The 17,023-nt window shown below is 41.2% G+C and overlaps 2 protein-coding genes and 1 long non-coding RNA gene across 11 annotated transcripts in view; 2 read left to right on the forward strand and 1 right to left on the reverse strand.

Annotated features, from left to right (window-relative positions):
* The window catches only part of AFAP1L1 (actin filament associated protein 1 like 1), a 72,945-nt gene extending 70,514 nt beyond the window's left edge, over window positions 1–2,431 (forward strand). For all 4 annotated transcript variants that reach the window (XM_067732197.1, XM_067732198.1, XM_067732199.1 and 1 more), the window contains exon 19: window positions 618–2,431. In XM_067732197.1, the coding sequence (XP_067588298.1) occupies window positions 618–641 (24 nt within the window). In that variant the 3' untranslated portion in view covers window positions 642–2,431. The remainder of the gene's footprint in view (window positions 1–617) is intronic.
* LOC137221859 (uncharacterized) overlaps window positions 1–4,805 on the reverse strand; it is a 133,810-nt gene extending 129,005 nt beyond the window's left edge. For 2 of the 6 annotated variants that reach the window (XR_010942183.1, XR_010942181.1), the window contains exon 1: window positions 4,532–4,805. This is a non-coding gene — a long non-coding RNA (uncharacterized lncRNA). The remainder of the gene's footprint in view (window positions 1–4,531) is intronic. The other 4 variants (XR_010942179.1, XR_010942180.1, XR_010942184.1 and 1 more) reach the window with 2 other exon arrangements.
* A 38-nt stretch (window positions 4,806–4,843) lies between these two features.
* On the forward strand, window positions 4,844–15,079 carry GRPEL2 (GrpE like 2, mitochondrial). The gene is made up of 4 exons (XM_067732212.1): window positions 4,844–4,988; window positions 7,262–7,415; window positions 8,364–8,445; window positions 11,807–15,079. The coding sequence occupies exons 1-4, from the start codon at window positions 4,912–4,914 to the stop codon at window positions 12,169–12,171; spliced, it is 678 nt and encodes a 225-aa protein (XP_067588313.1). The 5' UTR covers window positions 4,844–4,911; the 3' UTR covers window positions 12,172–15,079.
* The last annotated feature ends 1,944 nt before the right edge of the window (window positions 15,080–17,023 follow it).

The raw sequence follows: 17,023 nt of genomic DNA on the forward strand, positions 1-17,023 counted from the left end.
AAGGATGACCCCTAGGTCACTGCCCTGAGCAACTGCAGTCAAGGTGGTGAAGACGTGAGAGGGGCAGGTTGGGAATGGAGAATCCTCCCACCAAGAATTTTCTAACCACCATCTTCTGCCCTGGTTCACCCCATCCCCTCCAGGGCTGGCTGGAAATGCCATGGATTTTTTAATAGGTAAAAAGCCATTCACTGCTGGCCCTGACTTCAGTATTCATCTCGGGTGAACTCCTAGACAGCCCTGGGAGAACGAACAGAGCCCTGTGGGTTGCCTGCCCTCACCCTTCCTTACCAAGCTGCTTTGGCCTGTCTCCCATCAGTCTCCTACCGCAACCAAGGTGCTGTGGAAAAGCACTGATGCAGTCCCCACTCCCCAACTTCTTCTGGGCCCCAGTTTTCTTGTCTGAGAAAGACAAACTGTAGTGTTTGAACCCCCTTAGAGATGAGACCCAGCATGGAGAAATGACTTACCCAAGGCCAAAGAAAGGGAGTGGGACTAGGACCCATGACTCTGTGATCTGGCCATGGAGATCTTTACATAACAGTGGTATGTTTTTATCCTGCAGGTTACACTAGAATATTTAACAAACTGATACTTCCTGTCTTTCTGTACTTCAGGAATGGGAAATGAAGAAGACCTAGAAAGAGGATGAGGATTTCATCCAAAGGAGATAACACCTTGTCCATCCAAGGCAGAAATGCTTTTTTCACAAAGAGACATCAGAAGACTGGAAGTAGCCCACACTCTCTGGGGCACCCAAAAGACCAGCCTTTATTGTCTGCATGATTATAGGGGACATGGGGAGGGAAGAAGGAGGAGAGAAGAGGGAAATGGAGGGCATCCTTATAACTTTACAGAGGGTGGAAATAGGGGTGGAGGGAGACAGAAATCTGCACAGTCGTAAAGGTTTTGTTAAATGTCTTTGCCTTCCCTTCTAAAGAAGAAATGAAAGCACATGTGAATAAGCCATTCCATCCCATTCTCAGCATCCCATTCCCAGTCCTCAGGAAAAAGGAAAGCAGTGCTGAGGCATCGGTGGTACAGTATAAAGGGACAGGACTTGATCAGATGATATCTGATCAAGGCAAGATAAATAGGCTGAAAAATCAATAGTTATCCCTAACTTGCATGAAGTGAACAAAAACTACAGAGATCATGTAAATTCTACAATCATTCCTCATGATTATAGAATCCTCATGATGCAGAAACTAGAATCCCTGATTTGAGTGTTTACAAATCAGAGATCTGGCAAAGAGGGGTTCAGCAGCTGACATACTTTAAGCTCACAGTGCTACTCAGTGACAAGAGCATGGATTTCTAATGTCCACAGGATATTGCAGGCATTGTAGGATGGGGTCATTTGCTATCAATCAAATCCCCTACCTAATTTATATGGCACTCAGGCTCTGGGAGCTATGGCTAGAAATCCAGGTGACACTCCTTGTCTTTAACCTTACCTTGCACTTGGAGGCCCACCAGTCTGCCCTTTCATACCTGCTATCAAGTAAAACTATCATGGAGAACCAAGAGGATGGTGGCTTATTTCTGCCACAGGGGTGCTAAACTTTTCACAGACACTTGATAGTTTTATAGGGGAGCAAGGACCTCAAGTCCCAGGCAGTCTCCTAACTGCGCCACTCACTACTTTCTCAACACTGTAGGCACTTTATAGGTCTTTACCACCTTTCCCTCCAATAAAGATAAAACCATTTAACTGTATAAGCTTAGAGGTTAGCTCAAGAGGAAAGAAGAGAAATCCCAGAATAACCTCTGGACACTTTGCTAGAGGCTACACACACTTTTCTTAACTAAGACTTTACATACTTGAGCCTCACCCAAACTTTATCACCCTCTGAGGTAGCTAGAGACCAAAGCAAGTAAAATAACCTGACCAAAAGCACCTGGCTGCCAGAGGCAGAACTTAAGACTTAGGACTAATGAGCCTGGATCCAGACAAGGCTGCTTGAGCCCTGCCTCTGCCACTTACCAGCTGTGACTTTGAACTCTCTGATTGCTTTCCTTACCTGTGAAAACCATGTTAACAATTGTACTCTTCTCCCGAGAATACTGGGGGAAAACCAGGTTAACAACTATACTTTCCTCCCAAGACTACTGGGGGAATTCAATGAGTTGATACACAGGAAACATCTTGTACAGCATCCAAGAACAGGAAATGTTCAGCCATAGTGGTTCTTCTTATTAGCTAGATAAGAAACACCTGACTCAAAATCCCGTGTCCTTTCCACTGAAGAAGAAATGACTTTCATGTGGTTATTATGACCACCAAAAGCTAAAAGGCAACCAATCTATAACTAACAGCTTTCATCCAGATGCCACCTGAGTGTCTTCAGTAACAAAGGAGTTCACATAATCTGAATTGTCAATGTTCTTTTTTAAAATGTGGGTCCTGGAATGGCACCCAAAAATCCAACTGTGTCTGCAGTGTGTCACATTCTTTCTTATGCAGTTATTTTGAGGTTAAGTGTCTTTTGCCATCAATACATCTTGGCTCTTTGAGAGGGGGTACCCTAGGAAATTAATAATTAACATTTATTGAGCACTCACCACACATCAGACGCTGTTAGCCATGACTGGCTACACAGGCATACAACCTGTGCAGTCAACCCCACACCTAGCAGGGCCCTGTGCTTGGTTTATTGCTCTGCTGTTACTCTCTCAGTAATTTCGAACAAGGGGCTCCACACTTTCCTTTTGCCTTTTATGTAGCCGATCCTGGTGCTAACTACTTACTTTTCTAGGTATTATCCCTTTAATCTTTACTAAAACCCTGTGAGATAGGTTCTATTAACCCAGTTTTCATAGTTCAGGAAATGGAAGCCCAGAGAGGTTAGGTAACTTGCTAAAGCCCACAATTAGGAAGTGGGAGAGCCGGCACCTGAATACATGAAGTCTGACCCTAAAACTCCCCTCCTCTTAGTTCCAAGGCTCTATTTCACTCATGTCTCCCCCTCCTCTTGCACTGCAGTATTCAGAAGCACACAGTCACTTAATAGATGAATAAGTGGATGCAGCACATTTGGTGTAACTTAGCTAAGAGAAGTGTTAACAAAATGGCTAAAACATGGATGCCAGGTCTGGTTTGGTTGTTTTTTCAAAGTGTAGGGTCATGGTTCTAAAGTGGACTTGAAGTTCCATCCTCCCCAACACTGCAAAGTGTTTGGACTATCAGATTTCTAGTATCACTGGATCCTCAGTGGGGGTCTTTGAGCAGGTTCACCAACCTCTCTGGGCCTTAGTTTTCTCATATGTAAAAGAGGATCATAATCCCTCCTTAAACCATGCTGTTCTTTTCCTGGGGCCAAAAGGAAACAGAAGGTTGCTGGTTACAACACATTTGAGCTAGGCCCTGGATAGAATATAAGGATGCAGAAGACGCTAGCTTTATCCTTATGGAACTCACGGACAGGCAGAGAAAAAATATGACCCAAATAGCTACCGTACAAGTAAGCCATCCTGTGGTGAAGATTCAGAATGTTGAAGGCACACTTCCCATCCCTTAAAAAAATTTTTTTTGACATTAGGGACTATCCAGTGACTAGTCTGGCAACTCCAAGTGCCCTCAACCCCAATCACCAGTCCATTCTCACAACCTGTCAGTTTTCCATACTAAATCTCTCTAAAATTCATCCACTTCTTTCTATCTCCACTGGCACCATCCAACTTCATTAATTCATTCAACAAATGCTGGAACATCTACTATGTGCACCTACTGTACTCGATGTCAGAAATCACAGCTGTGAACAACACAGAAACTCTCATGAAGCTCATACTCTAGTTGAGAAAACGAACAAAATCCAGCAAAAGTGCTGGAGACAACTAAAACAGTAGCGACCTTAGATAAAGTGGTTACAAAGGTCTCTCCTGTGAGAAGACCCCAGGACAGAATACAACCCTTCTGTGCACGCACCAGTCCCAACAGCTTGTCTCCCCACCTCTGGGACCCAATCTCCTCACAGCAGTCAGTGACCCATTAAACACGTAAAGGCATCGTAACATGTTCCCCTTGCAGTCAGAGTAAAACTCAAGTTCATTAGACAAAAAAAAAAACTTGACCTACATTAGGGCACTGTTCCACTCTGTTCATTAAGCATGAACAGGCAAAAAAAAAAAAATCTCTGCCCTAATGCAACTGACACGTCAGTGAGGGGAAATGAGAAAATACACATTTTAAAACACAGTAAGTCGGGGGGAAAGGGGGAACTGGAGAAAAAAAAGCAGGGAAGAGTGATGGGAGATGAGAGTCAGGCTTCGACTTTTTTAATTCCTCAAGTGCTCTGGCCCTGCCTAACCACCGTCTTGTGTTGCTCCCCCGCTTCCTCAAGTACTTCAGTGCCTTACTCGCAATACCCCTCTTGACTTTGCAGATGCTGTTTCCCTCTACCTGAACCAGCTGCCTCTTCTTTTCATCTACTCATTATTCCGCTTTCAGTTCAAAAGTTATTTCCTTTGGGAAAACGCCCCACACTCGGCCATATCGTACTCTAGGCTTCCGCAGCACCAAGCCCCTCACCTTTAAACACCGGTCATATTTTGACTTTATAGGGCGTTAGCAATTGTTTGTTGTGCATAACTTCATGTTAGCTCCTTGAGGGTACAGCTGTTATTCCCTTTGGTCGCCGCGAATTCCGCGCGTAGCACGGAGCCCACTCCCTTGTGACAGGAAACCAACCTACTCGCCGAATACGCAGGGGGCCGGAAGGGTTGCGTTTCGTCTGAAGACCGGGTAGGAAACGGCGCAGGGACAACCCGACTAACAGCGTTCCCATCCGGGGCCCTGAGAGAGAAAACCCTCCCGCGAAGGCTGCCGGGAAGCGTGGTTTTTGAAGCGAGCGTATCTCGTCACTTGGGGCAAGTGCGCGTGCGCAGCCTCAGTCAGCCGAGGTGGGGAACATGGCCGTGAGGTTCCTGTGGGCGGTCCGGCGGCGGATGCAGCCCCTCCTGGCCTCGAGTGGCGCGTCAGATGGCAGGTAAGCGAGGCAGGCCGGGGATCCGGGACGTGAGGACGATGCAGGAGAAGCGATCCGGAGGGGCGATTTTAGGCTGGAGGGCGAGAGGACCTACCAAGCCTCTCGGCCGCTACGACTGGGCGCTCACGGCCCCATCTTACAGAGAGGGAAACTGAGGTCTACAGCCTTGCCTTCTTGCCGGGCCGAGGAAGGTGGAAAGATCCGAGGTCACGCCCTCGGAGGTGAGAACTGTTATTCAGCCCGAGCGTCGATTGAATTGGGGATGTACCCTTCCCATCCCCTTCTCGACAGCTTTGGTGTCTGCGGGTAATTTGGGATTCTCTCCCAACACCCTGTGTGATCGTATCTGAGCTTCACTTTACCTATCGGTAAAAGGAGGCCGTTGGACTTGGTCTTTACAAACGGCCCTTCCACCTGCCTTCGGGAGTTTGAAGTTCCGGTTGCTACTTTTATCCATCAGTTGCGACTTTTACTGATCATTTATCAGTATGATAAGAATAAAAAAAATATTTTTATTCTTCCGTTTAATTGAGGAAACTGAGGTTTAGAAAAGTTGAGTAACGTCTCCGAACTTAAATACTCATGAAGTGGTGGAACCCAGACCGGAAACCAGTCAGGGCTGTATAGAATCGGCCCTTTAAAATTAGTGACCAATGTTACTTATTCTTAGAGACTATTCCCCGTTGACAGTTTATTTATCGGAAAGAATAAAAATTGCTGAGTAGGGGGATGGATCAGGTTGGATCTCTGAAAAGTAAATTAAATTACGGTGAAATCCAGAAATTTTGCATAACTATCTGTCACCTTTTTAACACACCTGACCCAGCACTCGGGTGAGAGGTTGAATTCCGGGTTTCAAGCTTTTTTTTTTTCTTTCCTAGTCTTTTTGACAGTTTGTGGTGTAGGGAAGTGATCAGAAGGAAAATGTTCGCTTCTAATAAAATTTCCCCGACTCCAGTTCTGAAACAGTAGCAATTGAATGGATGCACCGCAACTCCCTCTTTCTCACGACTTGGGCCCTGGCCGTGTGCCCTTTCAACTGGCCCTGAGGATATCTTGACCTCCTTTCAATTGGATAAGTGTAGTTTGTTAGCAATTTAGGAGGAAGGATCTGTTTCACCCTGTGTGATGTGTCCCAGATCTGTGGTGACCAATTTTCGAAATAAAAATGTGTAATCTTGTGTAATCTGACATCAGATCATAATAACTGAATTCAGGACTGGCCTGGAAGATAAAAGTAATCTTGCCCACACCCTTATACTGATGGTTCCCTCTTCCCTTTCTTGAAGTAAACTCCTTTACCCCCTTTAAGCCTTTGCTTAGATTTCACCTCAGTGGCCACTTTTCAATATATACCAGTTTAAATAAATAAACTATTTGTTTTAAAGACCTTTTGCGCTCACAGATTTCTTGATGGTTTTACTTCATATTAAGTTATGATGATCCAGGAGGTGTAATGGAAACTTCCTTGAACAGGGGTCTCAGAACTGCTACAATCCAAGATCTGCAAACTAGCCCCACTCTAAACTTTTTATGTGAACTGAACTATATGTCTATATGATCTGTTTTATTCACCTGTATATAGTTCACAGTCCACAACATATAGTAAATGTTTTATAAGTTTTTGATTGACTTGATTTTACATATAGGTGAGCTCCCAACTCATTTTCTCTTAGTGTAGGTTCTCTTCCATAAAAGCCTTGCTTTTACTTAGAGCTTGTGATCAAGATGGCTTTAGAATTCCAGGCCTCACTCCAATTCGATAAAGTACCTTTACTGGGCTTAATTTTCCCCACCTATAAAATGAGGGATTGAACCTGAACTGTACGGCTCTTTGTTTTGAATTCTCGCTTCTGATATTGCCCTGCTGGTTCTAGGTATTATAATTTCGTTTTCTCTTGCTGACTTTTGTGTCCCCACTTCCAGCTATTTCTACTGCCTGATGCTCAGTATCCTGATTCAACAATACTAACTATGTAATCTTGGGCAAGTCATAAGCCTCTCTGAGCTTTGGTTTTCTCATCTATAAAATAGGGATGATGATAGTATTTATCTCACATGTTGTAAGATGAAAAGATGATTTAAGTAAAACCCTGTCAACTCTGTCTGGCATTTAGCAAGCACATTATAAGTGTTTGTATTGTTAATGAGACTGAAAGCACTTTGTCTAGAGAGAGTCAATCTGGGAAACATTCCAGCCTCTGAACCTGGTTATAACTTCAGCTGTTTGTGACGGCATTTCTACATAATGCACCACCTCCCTCCCACTTTAGGGGATGGCTGCATCCTTTCAGCACTGCCACCCAGAGAACCGCTGGTGAAGACTGCAATTCTGAGGACCCTCCTGATGAACTTGGGCCCTCTCTTGCAGAACGAGCCTTAAAGCTAAAAGCTGTTAAACTGGAGAAGGAAGTCCAGGATTTAACAGTGGGTAGATTTTATATTATCTGTTCATATATTCTGTAACATATATCATATTTTCTATTATCTGTTTATATTATCTATATGCACATCTTTTCTCTGATTTAAATATCCACGTAAAGTTTTTTAAGTTAGTTTTTAAACTGTTTCTTCTAATTAGCTCTTTACCCCTCTTGCTAGATATACTAGGCAAAATAATCTGTACTAGTTCAAAAACATTACTGACTACGGATACTCATCTCTTTTCAGTTCCCTGGTGTCACAGTACTTAGATACCTGATATTTTGGTAGCTTCAAAGGAGGTACAGTGCCTGGCATGTAGTACACACTCAATTAATATTTGTTGAATGAGTGAAGTCATTTATCATTGTATTCTGCCAATCAGACTACCTCTGGCTTACTGTGCCAGTACTAGACTGACAGACTTTGAGAAAGAGAAATAATTAGAGTAATTCCAAAGCAGGACCGCCCAAAAATGGTAAGGGGTTTGGAAAGTGTGTCTTGTGAGAGGAATGAAAGGAACCAGGGATTATAAAAATGAAAGAAGAAAAGACTAAAGAGGCTAAATAATTGGCTTAAATTGATGACATATTTTTAAAACTTACTCGGCTATCCTAGAGTTCAGTTCAACAAAAGAAAGTTGAAGAGTGGCAGTGTTGCCTGAAGGTGAAAAAGAAAGCTTTTTCTCAAGATAATGAGCTTGAAAACAGTTGTTCTGTGTTCAAACTGGCAGCCTAAATGACAGCCTATCAGGGCCGCTATAAAGAGAGATTCCTGCTATGACTGGGAATTTGGAGTAGCTGATCTAAGATTCCTACACAACTCGTGTTGTTGTTGTTGTTGTTTTAATAAAAATCTATACCAAGGGTGAAATTTGTAAAGTAAGCAAAAAGTTTCTTTTCCACCAGTAGGCATTTGTTTTCTTATCATTTTGACTTTGCTTTTGATGCTCAGGTGAGATACCAGAGAGCTATAGCTGATGGTGAAAATATAAGAAGGCGAACCCAGAGATGTGTAGAAGATGCCAAGATATTTGGTGAGAGGTTTATTAATAATAAAAATACCTTTTAGTTTAAGGGCACTTACTAGCAGTTGTGCACACTGAACTTAGCAAAAGACACATCTGGGTCCTTAACCAATCCTGCCCTTCCTCTATCCCCCTAGGCTTTCTGCTCTGCTTATTGGGAATGTTGTCAAGTGAACCATTTGCTAAAGTAATATTTGCCTTTATTTTCACCTGACATTTGTTATTTTATTTTTCAAGCATGTACAGTTAACATTCTAGTGCCTATACAGGCAATTCGGTTTAACTCATTAATGAACAAGTGAATCATTAAGATGTTCAGAAGAGAATCCAAAGAGCAGACACATAGGCAATCATAAATGCTGAGATTTGCTTCACATAAGCAAAATTGGTCCATAACCATAGTTCAATAATCAACTGTATCTCCACCAGACAGTTTTCACAACTATAGACAAAAATCATTTGCATTACTGTCAGTGTTCTACAGCTTGCTGAGTTATAACTCGAAGGTTCAGACCACATGGAATCAGATAACCCTGAAAGCTGTGCTAGATTGAATCTATTTTTTCACTGATGGCATTGAATAATCTTTTTGGTCCATTTCAAAGTCGTTCAGAAATTTTTTCCTAAATGCACCACTTCTTGTTCCAAATCTGTTCACGAAAATGTTAATTGAATAACGGATTCAAGAGTAAAGGGCAAATCTGTGATTACTTGCTCTACTCACAGTTTAATATGGAGCATTATACTTTGACTACACATAGAATGGAGTGCTTGAGGGGCCCTTGGATTGCATCTAGTCCAGTCTCCTCTTATAGGCAAGCTAGAAAAAGTTATTTGACAACAGGTGTAGATATGAATCCATTGATTCCTGATCCCTAATCTATTATTCTTTCCCTTATATCACACTCCTTCCTGTTCTCTGGATTTTATCCGCTATTTGTACAGGGGATTCACTTCATTCCTGTCCTGTCCAACCCTAGTCCTTTGGCTTAGCCTTCTGCTTTTCGTTCAGTGCTGTAGATACCATGTTTCAAGACTTTGAGTAAATTCTAACCCCCAAATTGTATTCCTGAATAGCTAAATACTGACCCCCCAATTGTGTTCCTGATATTTCATCCAAGTTTTAGTCTCATATTTCCAGCTATCAGGGCTCAGTGGCCAAGCCTGCCACCTGTTAGTCCATAAATACAGTTCTGAATTTCATCAGAAAAAATTTGTGGAAATTTATTTTCTCTTTTGTTAAATAATCACCTACATAAGATGCTTGATTTTGCCTCTTGTCCCACAAAACGTAAAATACGTACTATATGGCCCTTTAGAGAAAAAGTCTGCTGACCTCTAACCACAGGGAATTTTTGTAGCAAATAGAACAATTGTGATAAGGGGAAGACTTCCTGCCTGCTTGCGGGGAGCAGGGTGAGTTGGCTTACCACAAGTCAAGCTTCGATGCTTTAGGAACTGGCTTATGTCAGTTTCCTCAAGAATTAATAAGGTTCTCAGGAACAAATACATATTATATAAACTCAAAAGAATTTGGTAATCTAATTTGTTAATTTATAGAGAAAAATGTGTCAAGCAAAACATGAAGATTGCTCAGTGAGCATGGAAGTAGAAAAAAAGAAGAAAGCTTTCATTGTCATTAAATTAACATACAGCATAGCATGACGACTATCCTCCTTCCAGGGACAGTCTTGTCTCCGTAACCCATTTTCTCTTAAACAGGTCACAGAGATCCCTTTTTTCCCTCTAAGAAATGTTGCGGACACCAACCATCTATTGAAGTAACACAGTAATAGGAATAGGATCAGAGACTGAACCCCTCACTGTACAGACAAGAGAACCTAGGCTTCTGTTTACCCAAATTCATACAGCTTTACTGACTAGAAGCCAGAACTTTTTGTACCATGGCAGTGTACAAATCAGTCCAGCAGCTTACAGCTTTCAAATTCAATTTGAGTATTTGTCTTCCTTTGTATAGCCAGGGAAAGCCTTTGATGTCCCTGATTGATCTTTATCAGACAGTCTTTCCTCTTGGATGGAATTCCAAATTTTATCAGTATACTTTTCAAGGCTTTAGCTAATCTCTTCTACCTTTTCAGCTGATGTCATTAACAGCCATTAATATATATGGCTCCCATCCCTCATAGTGATGGGAGAGGTATCTTGTGGAACTCACCAAGTCTAGTTCTCTGAAAAGGCCTGCTGCTTTCACTCTTTCCTCTCCATTGCCTCCTTTCCTACTCCAGGCCATATTATACCAAGATTACTTCAGTCAGCTCTCTTCCATTTCTTATGATATCTTTTCTTCTCACCCATCTGTGATGCCCCCAGCACCCCACATAAATTGTGTATGTTACTAGACAATTTGACTCCTCTTCCACTTGTTTTGCTCAAGAAGCTATAATGGATTTCTATTACCCAGAAGTTAAAGGTAGAATTTTTGCCTCTCTGTCAGTCATTCCTTCCCATCCAGGCAGTACATACCTGGGAAATCTCTCCTCTGTCATCATCTCTTTTATTGGCTGCCTGCTTTGACACAGGGCCTTAAACCTGTCACTGGACCAAAGCTAGATCAACAAAGTCCTTCGCCCCTCACCAGCTCCTACCAGGGCCTTTGTGTTACCATAGGTATCTGTGATGATGATGTTCCTTATCATTTCTGTAAGAAGAATGAAGAATGCAGCATTGGGAGTAATGAGATTTCTCAACAACTGAGTTCACTTTTATAAAGTTTATGTGACTCTAAAAAGATTAGACAAGCTTGGTGGCCTGTCTTCAGCAAGTGTATATAACTTCATAGTAGGCATTAAGAGACTTACCTCATCTGTGGAGTATATTTTTTTCCTGTTCCTATTTAGCTAATCCTCAAGAATAAACCACTCTTTGACTCCTCCTTAGCACAGTCTTGTCTACTATTCTTTTATTATTCCCCCATCAATGAAATACTAGTGTCTTGTTCCTATTGAGAATGTATGCCTTTCCACAAATGAGACAGTCGGGAATTTTCAAAATATTCATAACTTAGTACTAAAGGTGAATAGCAACAAACATACAAGAAGCATATAAGTCAAGTTTTTAAAGGACAGGTTTCTGAACCTTTTGTATATAGTCTCACCTAGTTCTTGGGTTCTAACCATCTTCCCCGTTTCCCAGAATACTTCCTAGTCATATGCCTTCCAAGAGAAATGCTGGCTCATCAGTAGGGTTTCAGGGGTAATCATTGGTGATGATCCCTGAATCCTTTGTGGCAATCTTTGCATTTCCTGGGGTACCTAGTATACCAGCCAGCTCTCTGAGCCTTCCCCAAACTGCACCCTCAAGAGCAGAGGGGTTTCCTCACAAACAGTAAGAGTATTTGGTTTCTCTGTAGGAATTCAGAGTTTCTGTAAGGATTTGGTGGAGGTGGCAGACATTTTGGAGAAGACTACAGAGTGTATTTCTGAAGAAACAGAGCCTGGAGACCAGAAGCTCACTCTGGAGAAGATCTTCCGAGGCTTGTCACTTTTAGAAACAAAGCTGAAAAGCGTGTTTGCCAAACATGGCCTGGAGAAGATGACACCCATTGGTGACAAATATGACCCTCATGAGCATGAACTCATCTGTCATGTGCCGGCTGGTGTTGGGGTGCAGCCTGGCACTGTGGCATTAGTAAGGCAGGATGGCTACAAGCTTCATGGCCGCACCATTAGACTTGCCCAGGTGGAAGTGGCAGTGGAGTCTCAGAGAAGACTATGAATGGGCCCAGAGGAACTGAACGTTCTCCCGGAGTGCAGTCACCTGTGATTCCTTTATTTATTAAACTAGGTTTGTATTGTACATGAGGTACTTCATGTGATCTGTTTTGGATTTAGTCATATTGGCTTTATTTCTAAGATACTCTTTTGATTTAATGTGACCTGTTTGGTCTCATCAGAAGTCTTGCCATTGGGCATTTGGACAATGTGACAAGTGTTCCTGTGGCCTTATCAAAATACGTTTAAGAAAATTATTTTTAAATTGGTACTCTGATGACTTTCAATCCAAAATTTTTTTTAAAGGTGGAAATGAGTATATGTTTATGTATTTTCAACTAAATGTTCCTTACTAATGGTCCCTATAAAAGGAATTATATAGAATCTTGTATTTGTGGGAAAAGGAGATGGTAGGGATTGGTTTAACATTTGGGTGCTAATGATAAAGCTTTATAGTTGTATGAATTTAAATCATTTCGGTTGATTTTTATGCACGTAGATTTTCAGGACTTCCCGTTTTTATTTTATTTTTCTTTTAGCCATCTTTTGTCCTTGTAGTTCCTGCCAGATAGACTTCATATTCACACTCATTGTCCCTTTTCAAATCCCATTTACAAGGCTAATGGCCCAGGCAAGACTTGGAAGGCAGAGACTGGCAAGAAATCAAGATACCAGGTCCCTTTCAAGCAAGTATGGCCAAGAAACCTTGTGCTTTCTTTGTTGAGTTCTCTTCAATTTATTTTCAGCCTCCTCCCTAGGTATATAATCATTTCAGGGAAATTGAGGCAGCACCAACAGCTAAAGACCTAAATTGGTCTATATAGGTAATTTACCCACAACTTCTCTTTCCACCAGCCCTTAAATCTTCTGCCACTTTGTCAGATTTACCTTATGATCCTTTATTAGATTACGTGGGGAGGTGGTCAGGACAAAAAAATGTTAGGTTCCCATGATTCCTCATTAGTTATGCTAGGTTTGGGGTGTTTTTTTTGGGGGGGGTGGGGTACTCACAATTCACTACCTCTCTTACATTGACAAGCATTATTTCCTAGTTTTTGTGTCTGTCTTATGTCACATGTGTAAACATCTAGCTCCCCTTTTATGTACTGACCTCCTAGAGTTAATGAGCCTATGTGTATATTTTTTATTTCAGTCTTGCTTATAGATAGTGTTCTGTAAAAAATTTATTCAATAAATGAGTTAGTGAAAGAATGAGATATATATATAGATAGATATCTATATATCTATATATATATCAATTGGACATTAGAAAGGAGGTCATATGGTTATTTTAGTGTTAGAAGCAGCCTTCATGGTGATCTAATCTCACCCCTTCAGCTTCTTCTGAAGTATGAAAACATAGTCCTTTTAGGACTAGACTCAAAGAAAAAAAAAATCTCTAAAACTAGTAAACTAAATTTTAGTGAGAACTTAAGAAACAACTAGATATTAACTTCAGTCATTTAAGATTCAACAGTTCTGTAAGAAACATGCAAATATGTCCCCAGCAGAGAATTAAATGTTGTTAGGTGTCCAGATTGCCCAGGTTTAGGTTTAAGTTACTTACACATAAAATAAATCCATTCCTACTAGAACTCTATGACCCCATTCTGTGGGGTGGTGAAAGTTATCCTCTTAGACATCATAGATAGTTCTAGCATACTACACAAGCATGTATCAACAAAGCATCCCCCAATGGGTCCTACCACCTCCACCAGATTTAGACACTTAAACAAATACATGCTTCTAAGATGCAAGCAAAAGACTGTTGGTGAGATTTTAAAACCAGAACCTCTTTTGTCATTCCACTAAGTACATACTGTAAATATAATGAGCAGTCAGATTTCACAATAGGAATTTGTCTTTTTTTGCCTTCATTCCTTTGAGATTAACAAATAGTGACGACAAGAAAATGAGCCAATTATGATTTCCTTTGTGTTCTTGGATCACTAGCTATCATTACCAGTGAATTAGAATAACCATAATTTTAGGTGTGGAATGTTCTGATTACTTGAAGAGTTTTTATTCCTTGCAACCTCCTGTGTTAGCAAGTAGACTGAGAATAATTTTAGATTCTTCTACTATTCAGTAGTTTTGCAGACTTAAAAGTATAAATTTAGAAGATGGAGCTATAACAGTGAGAATCTCAAAATGCTGAAGGGCTTTCACGAGCCAGTGCAGCATAATAGAGCGTAGTAGGCTTAGTAGGCATCAACTTGAACATAATTCCCAGCCTAGTCACTTCACTCTTCTGAGCCTGCTTCCACGTTTGTAAAATGGTTATAATTCTCAAAATATTGTGAGGATTAAGCGAAATGTGCAAATTGCCTATTACAGTAGGCCCTCAAATATTTATTTTTATTGCCTTTTATTATACACATTGTTTTTCGTATGTTTTTATAGTTGCCTAAAGTCTAGGGGAAGGGAAAGACTGGTTAAGTGGTGCTTGACTATAAAAAAAAATGGTAAGCTAATCAACCACAGTGAACTTATTTTCCTTTTAGCTTCTGTTTTTTGTGTTTGTCTGTTTTAGCCATAACAAGGAAATCTACATTTTTAGACTGGAGAAATAAAATTGTTTCAGTGCCCTTAATTGTTTTCATCTTGATGGTAAAGTAAAAAGACGTCATTGGCTTGCCGATGATATGTGTAAGGAAGCTTTGACTCATTTGAAGAGGGATCTTGATGCTTTAGTACGCGGATTTTACGAATCTTTTGTGGATTTTCCTCACTGCCATAAAGGAATTATTCAGTTTGATACTGATAAAAGCTTGTGGTGCTCTTTCATGGCAAAGGATTTAATAAGTGAAGAAGGGTTCTTAAACACTAAAGCAAAATCAAATAAGGAAGGCTAAGGATGAAATATAATCTTCAGAAACAACTTTAATAAAACCTTAATTGAAATAACTGTGTTTCACGTGTTTAGTGTCTTTGTCTGCCAGATTCATATTGTGTATTGACGTGGTCACTTCACTAATTGCTGACCCACCTTATTGACACTCAGTGGAGGTACCAGCAGCCCAGCCAAGTGGATGCAGTGTGTGCATTCCACACCTTGCCTTGGTGTTGAAGTCTTGTCTGTTCTTCTGCCTCCTTGACTTGCTTCCTTCTGATTTCTATGTATTTTTTAGATCTGGACTCCTGTTTCTGCCTTCCTCTCTGGCACTGCCTTTTCTTGTGCTCGCTTCTTGGTTCTAATTGTCTTACCTGCTTTAATCATTTTCACTTGAACTGCAGGACTTCTGACCATCCTCTCAACCAGATTACTGGCATGTGGCTTACTGCTTCCATAAGCCCTTCCCAACCTTTGCCTGGCTTTTCCTTTACCTCTGCTTCTCCACTGGCTTCCACATACCCAGCCTCCTGGCTAAGTGCCCCTCTTTGGAACCAGCCTTTCCTGTAGTTTTGGCCTTGCATTTTCATCATTCTTCCAGTCTTGTCTGCATACCCTGGCTCCATAATCCATTGTTCCTCATACTCGCAGTGCTAGCTTGTAAGTATATTCTTATTCCTGTCCACTCAGACTTTGTCCACATTCTCAAATTCACTGGAGGTTTTCAAACACGACTCCAAAATCTCCTTGAATCTGGACCAATAGAATATAGGGAAGTGACACTGCTGGTTTCTGACCCAAACCTTCCTGTCTCTGGATGCTCACTCTTGATACAGCCACCAAACCAAAGAGTGAGCTCAAGTAGCCTGTGGAGTGGAACTGAGGGCCATGGCTGAGCTTTCAACTGACAGCCAGCAGCATCCTGCCAGCCACCTCAGTGAGCCACTTTGAAAGTGGACTCTCCAGTCCCCAGTGGAGCAGCCCCACCTGACATAACATGGAACACAGATGAGCTGATCTCACTGATCCCTGCCCAAAGTGCAGATTTATGGGCAAAATAAATGATTGTTACTTTTAACCACTAAGTTTTGGGGTGGTTTGTTATGCAGCAATAAATAACTGATTGAGTCACCCAGCCTCACTCCCAGTCAAACTACTAGTTTTGCACCTCGGCCACCAGAATTATGCTTCCTTGCTTTTCCTCTTAAACAGCCTTTTTGAACTTGTCCTACAACTTTGATACACATCATCGATGTGTTGTAGGATTGGAAGAACTTCCTAACAGAAGAAAATACAGCTCTAGAATCTAGAGTTACCGAAGACCCTAAAATTAAAAGCAAAGTAGAGTCAAGTTGAGTTTTAAAGTTAATATGATTTTACCCAATTAAAATACTGCAAGAATTATATTGTTAGCACATAAGAGAACATGGCACAAAGTGATGGTGAATGCTTGTTTTAAAAGATAATTTAAGGGAATACCTTGAGTCTGGAAATGAACTTAAAAGGTTTTCCATTCTAACACAAATATTGCCAAAAAGTTTTTCTTTTTAATATGAGAAATGCATGTTTATTCATCTACTGCTTTACTAGTAATCTAGATTGGCCCTGTTAAGACTCACAGAGCTGGTTGGAAACTCAGATCTATGCCCTTTTACTATTCTCCGAGTCCCTTCCATTTCTTCTGAGCCATAATCTGACTGAATAAACATGAATTTTCCTTATTTTATCCTGAAACTCATCCCCAATTTTATTTTCTGCTAGAGGAAATCTGTCCTTCATAGTGTGGTAAACTAGCCACAGTGAGCTGCTCTTGTTTTCTGAGAGGGTGAAAATGGGAGCTTATCCCTTCCTTCCTACCTTTCCTCCCCTATGAAAGGAGAGTGGATGAAACTCTTACCTTTTGTTTTTAAGTAGAAGGCAGAGACATAAACTGTATGTCAGAACTGCAAATACACGTAGTAACTAACAGCAGTCTTGAAAGCATCTGGCCTTGTTTCAGCATACGCTGAAACAAGTAGCGTCT

Source organism: Pseudorca crassidens, chromosome 3 (assembly GCF_039906515.1).
Source record: "Pseudorca crassidens isolate mPseCra1 chromosome 3, mPseCra1.hap1, whole genome shotgun sequence".
NCBI lineage: Eukaryota > Metazoa > Chordata > Mammalia > Artiodactyla > Delphinidae > Pseudorca > Pseudorca crassidens.